The 5,485-nt window shown below is 56.8% G+C and overlaps 2 protein-coding genes across 2 annotated transcripts; one reads left to right on the top strand and one right to left on the bottom strand.

The window, feature by feature from the left end:
- Nucleotides 1–1,656, bottom strand: LOC119102924 (alkaline phosphatase-like). Its single transcript, XM_037226371.1, has one exon. It carries the CDS (start codon nt 1,654–1,656, stop codon nt 1–3), a length of 1,656 nt encoding a protein of 551 aa, XP_037082266.1.
- A 1,888-nt stretch (nt 1,657–3,544) lies between these two features.
- LOC119102925 (alkaline phosphatase-like) lies at nt 3,545–5,209 on the top strand. The gene has a single exon (XM_037226372.1). It carries the CDS (start codon nt 3,545–3,547, stop codon nt 5,207–5,209), a length of 1,665 nt encoding a protein of 554 aa, XP_037082267.1.
- Nucleotides 5,210–5,485: the final 276 nt, after the last annotated feature.

Consider the following 5,485-nt stretch of genomic DNA (forward strand, 5'->3'; position numbering starts at 1 on the left):
CTACTCGTCGCAGACGGTGAGGTAGTCACCCTGGCAGAGGGCCCAGTTGATGACGTGGTGGATGTAGTTCTCCTCCACACTGCCGCGCAGCAGGTGGGCGCCCGGGCCGCGAGCGAAGATACCGACATCATCTCCACCGTGCGTCTCCTTCGGCAGGTAGATGCCGGCCACCTGCTTGTAGTGCGGGTCACGCCACTCGGCGTCCGGACCGGTCTGCATGAGACCGGAGCGCTTGGCGTCCAGCTCTTCCTTGGTCCGAGCGCCGCCCGGACCGTTGGCGTATTGCAGGATCGAGTAGGGCAGCTTGGGCGGCGGGCCACCCTTCTGCATGCCGCCGGCCAGGAACGAGGCAGGGCCGAACATGTCCAGGCCGCGCTCAGGGTAGCCGTTGATGCTGAAGGTGTGGGAGTGGTCGGAGGAGACCACAATCAGAGTGTCTGTCTCGTCGGTGTTGTCCATGACGTACTGGACGACCTCCTCCAGTTCCACGGTCTCGTCGATAGCTGTGTAGGCATTACCGTAGTGGTGGCCGTGATCGATCTTGGCGCCCTCCACGAAGAGAACGAAGCCGTTGGGTCCGCGCTTCAGGATCTCCAGGGCCTTCTTCACCATCTCGGTCAGGTTGACATCGTCGGCGGTCTGGAAAGCGCGGTACTGCATGTGGCTGCGGCTGAACAGACCCAGTACATAGTCGGCAGAGGCGGCGTCGAAGCTGTTCAGCTCAGCCTTGGTGCTGATGTAGGCATGACTGCGTCCCAGAGACTCCTGCTTGTCCTTCCACTCCTGGATCAGGTCGCGGCCATCCAGGCGGGCGCCGCCCTCCACCTCCTTGGGCGTAAACTTGCCCCAGCCGCCGCCGAAGGCAACGTTGATGTCAATGCCCTCACGCTCGACGAACTGGGTAGACAGGTCCTTCATGACGTTCTTGCACGAGTCCTTGACGGGACCGGTCATCCACTCCATGGCGGCAAAGTCGGCGTCCGACTCCCAGGTGCGGTAGGCGGTGTGGCCGAAGGTGGCAGCGGGAGAGGCGTGCGTGATACGGGCGGTGGACACCAGACCGACCCACTTACCGGCCTCAACTCCGTAGCGGAGGATCGACTTGGGCGAGGACGACTCGTTGACGGCGTCGCAGTTCCAGATGAGAACGGAGCAATCGACACCAACCGTGAGGAAGTTGCCCTTGGCACCGGTCAGATAGGCGGTGGCGGTCGAGGCGGAGTCGGCCGTCCAGCGGTCGCAGTTGTAGGTCTTCGAGAGACCAGTGTAGGGGAACATCTCCCAGGAGAGCATGGTGTGCTCGGGTACGTCGGCACCGTGCAGCAGACCCTTCTGCTTGCGGGCGGCGGCAAGCGTATGGATGGACATGCCGTCACCGATGAACAGGATGGCGTTCTTGGCCTGCTTGTGGTACACCTTGTCGCTTAGCTTGTTCTGGATGATTTCCTGGGCCATGGTCTTCCAGAAGACCGAATCCAGCACCTGACCGGAACGGGAGAGCGACGCGCTGCTTCCCAGTCCCATCTTGGCCTGGACTTCCTGGTAGGTGGGCGCCCACATCTCGTGCATCTCCAGCTCGTCCTGGTCCTCGACCGTGGAGTCGAGGGGCACGGAGGCCACGAGGGCCAGCAGACCGGCGGCCACGAGCAGCTTCATCGTGAGGTGTTGGTCGTCTGTCTCTCAGACGATGCTGTAGGCTAGCTGAACCCAGCTTTTATACCGGCATCGGCTGACCGCACAAGTGGGGACAATCAGCCACGTGGTCGCATGAGCTCAAGTGTCCCGAAACCGCGCTGTGGTGGTATTGAGCTGACTACTGAATGGAAGCCACACCGTTATTATATGTTTCCCGTGTGTTGATTTTTGTGTAATGTACACGACAACGTGATGTTTGTAACATAAGCTGACGTCAGATCCTGTTATGAGGCAGCCAGCATTGTATTTGGCATTTTAAGGCGACTTAGAGTTCGAGTGAGGACACTAGCAAATGCGTGTAACTTTGTTCTCCCAATCACCTGTGCCTAATGCTGAAACTGCACTATGTCTTCTTGGTTGAGATTGTTTTGTAAGCGCGTGGCCAAGCGCACACACTTTGGGTTTTGGAAATGATCCGTCGTTTTGTACTCTAGATGATGTTTTTGATGATTTTATACCATAGATGATGATAATTTGCGTTGATGGTTATTAAAACAGGGGTACTTAAAATCGTTAATGACCTTTTCAACGGAAAGGTCTTCGCAGTCCCTGCATGAGCTTTTGGAGCTGTTGATGGAATCAGTTTTGAAAAGCCGTCTGCAGGCTGTCATCAATGACTTCAGCACACTTTTCGACATAGCAGAAACATGAGTCGTCGACCGAGCCGTTTACCCGATGAGCTGTTAAAACTGACCTGTTTATGACGGACGAGTACGTCTCTACAACAAATTGCTACGGCTTGTAACTTTTCCAACTCCTTTCGGGCCGCATTGCGGACCGAGCATTTTAAACATTAAAACGAGCACTATGTGATTACTCCTGATGTTTTCGAAATGACAGCACATTTAAGAGTACCCTTGTTACCCAAAGATGATAGGATTTCTGCGATCTACCAAACAAAGCGCTTCAGCTATCTTTCTGAAAGGCGCGCGGGCCAGCGGCTCAGTTGCAAAATTTGCTCGCATACACTCCGTCGCATTTTCCAGAAGGACTTGTGCCTATCTTGTGCAGGAATTCGCTGACTGGGTTAGCCCATGGGTACCCATACATAATGGGTAGAAGTTACGTTGTGTATAGTCTGGGGAGATTACGGATATTGGTACGAGTGTAGGTAAGACTCTGACGCAATGTCGGGTGTATGCTTGGAGGAGTATTTCACAGTGTTACTACCTACATAACTTTTGGTGGCACACTGCGCTTCATTTACAACACTTTCGCGACCATGAACATAGGTTTGAATGGTAAATCTTTACTGAAGAATTGAGAATTAAACTTCTGAAAATACCCCCAAAAATGGGTTTCCGAGTGTGTACAACTGATAAGGGAAGTGTAGCGGTGGCACGCACACAACCTCGTGGCAGGCCAGTGGAGTAAAGGGCATTTCAACTGGAAGGCCTTCAGTGTCGGACACTGGCAGTTCGGTAGCTGTTTGTTTTTTTTCGCTCCGCAGCAGTGAATGTCACAGGACAAGAACATTTTTGTTGGCACTCCATATAAACAGTCAACTTGATACTATTATTTGACTCCACAGCTCCAACAGACTGCATCCAACAGACGTCAAGTAGCACCAGCATGTGACACAGGTATTCGTAGTTAGACAGACGCCCATTACTGCAGGACGGCGATAGATTACGGTGAGCTCAGGTGCACCACATCTTTGTCAAGTGTTCAGTGCCTATCCATACCGATCATCATTACCTATCGAACCACCACGCAATCATGTGCTATTAATTCCTCTCATACAGGTGCCCACAGTTATAGCCACCTCGTATAAAACCGACTGCGGTCTGAGTAGGGATACAATCTCACTGAGTACAGTGAGACCGTGTCACCCAGCATCGGAGACGCCATGAAGCTGTTTGTGGCCGCCTGTCTGGTGGCGTTGGCCGTGGCCGTGCCGCTCGACTCCCGCGTCGAGGACCAGGACGAGCTGGAGATGCACGAGATGTGGGCGCCCACATACCAGGAGGTGCAGGAGAAGGCCGGCCTGGGTGCGAGCCGCGCCACCACGCTCTCCCGCTCCGGACAGGTGTTGGACCAGATGTTCTGGAAGGACATCGCCCAGGACATCCTGCGGACCAAGCTGGCCGACCCCGTGTACGACCACCAGGCCCGGAACGCCGTGCTCTTCATCGGCGACGGCATGTCCATCCCCACGCTGGCCGCCGCCAGGAAGCGCAAGGGTCTGCAGCATGGCGCCGACGTGCCCGAGCACACCATGCTCTCCTGGGAGACCTTCCCCTACCTGGGCCTGTCCAAGACCTACAACTGTGATCGCTGGACGGCCGACTCCGCCTCGACCGCCACCGCCTATCTGACCGGTGCTAAGGGCAACTTCCTCACGGTCGGTGTCGACTGCTCCGTTCTCATCTGGAACTGCGACGCCGTCAATGAGGCGTCCTCGCCTAAGTCGATCCTCCGCTACGGAGTAGAGGCCGGTAAGTGGGTCGGTCTGGTGTCCACCGCCCGTATCACGCACGCCTCTCCCGCTGCCACCTTCGGCCACACCGCCTACCGCACCTGGGAGTCGGACGCCGACTTTGCCGCCATGGAGTGGATGACCGGTCCCGTCAAGGACTCGTGCAAGAACGTCATGAAGGACCTGTCTACCCAGTTCGTCGAGCGTGAGGGCATTGACATCAACGTTGCCTTCGGCGGCGGCTGGGGCAAGTTCACGCCCAAGGAGGTGGAGGGCGGCTCCCGCCTGGATGGCCGCGACCTGATCCAGGAGTGGAAGGACAAGCAGGAGTCTCTGGGACGCAGCCACGCCTACATCAGCACCAAGGCTGAGCTGAACAGCTTCGACGCCGCCTCTGCCGACTACGTGCTGGGTCTGTTCAGCCGCAGCCACATGCAGTACCGCGCCTTCCAGACCGCCGACGATGTCAACCTGACCGAGATGGTGAAGAAGGCCCTGGAGATCCTGAAGCGCGGACCCAACGGCTTCGTTCTCTTCGTGGAGGGCGCCAAGATCGATCACGGCCACCACTACGGTAATGCCTACACAGCTATCGACGAGACCGTGGAACTGGAGGAGGTCGTCCAGTACGTCATGGACAACACCGACGAGACAGACACTCTGATTGTGGTCTCCTCCGACCACTCCCACACCTTCAGCATCAACGGCTACCCTGAGCGCGGCCTGGACATGTTCGGCCCTGCCTCGTTCCTGGCCGGCGGTATGCAGAAGGGTGGCCCGCCGCCCAAGCTGCCCTACCCCATCATGCAGTACGCCAACGGTCCGGGTGGCTCCGAGGACTGGTACGAGTTTGAGGCCAAGCGGGCTCGCCTCGCCGACATGTCGCCGGAGGCCGAGTGGCGCGACCCGCACTACAAGCAGGTGGCCGGCATCTACCTGCCGAAGGAGACGCACGGCGGTGAGGACGTCGGCATCTTCGCGCGCGGCCCCGGCGCCCACCTGCTGCGCGGCAGCCTCGAGGAGAACGTCATCCACCACGTTATCAACTACGCCCTGTGCCAGGGTGACTACGCCACCATCTGCGACAAGAAGTAGGCCGATGGTTTGAAGCGAATGCCACGGCAAGGTACCAGCATAATTCTGACATTTTGTTTTTCGTTGAGCGACACAGTATTTTCCAACCTCAATCCTTCTTTGGCCTTGTATAGCAATTATGTCACCAGCGAAGGCGAGCTTTGCTCGTTTTTCGTCGGCATGTACCTGTCAAGTTCTGTAAATATGCAACAAATACATGCGAGATGTCGAGACTGAAAGCTGTCGCGCACTTGCCATTACATGCCGCACTGGCCATTTGTCCTCGTTTCATGGTGT

Source organism: Pollicipes pollicipes, unplaced genomic scaffold, assembly GCF_011947565.3.
Source record: "Pollicipes pollicipes isolate AB1234 unplaced genomic scaffold, Ppol_2.1 Scaffold_5724;HRSCAF=6776_pilon_pilon_pilon, whole genome shotgun sequence".
NCBI lineage: Eukaryota > Metazoa > Arthropoda > Thecostraca > Pollicipedomorpha > Pollicipedidae > Pollicipes > Pollicipes pollicipes.

Coding starts and splice junctions, on each gene's coding strand:
- LOC119102925 (XM_037226372.1), top strand. CDS start 3,545: ATGAAGCTGTTTGTGGCCGCCTGTCTGGTGGCGTTGGCCGTGGCCGTG.
- LOC119102924 (XM_037226371.1), bottom strand. CDS start 1,656: ATGAAGCTGCTCGTGGCCGCCGGTCTGCTGGCCCTCGTGGCCTCCGTG.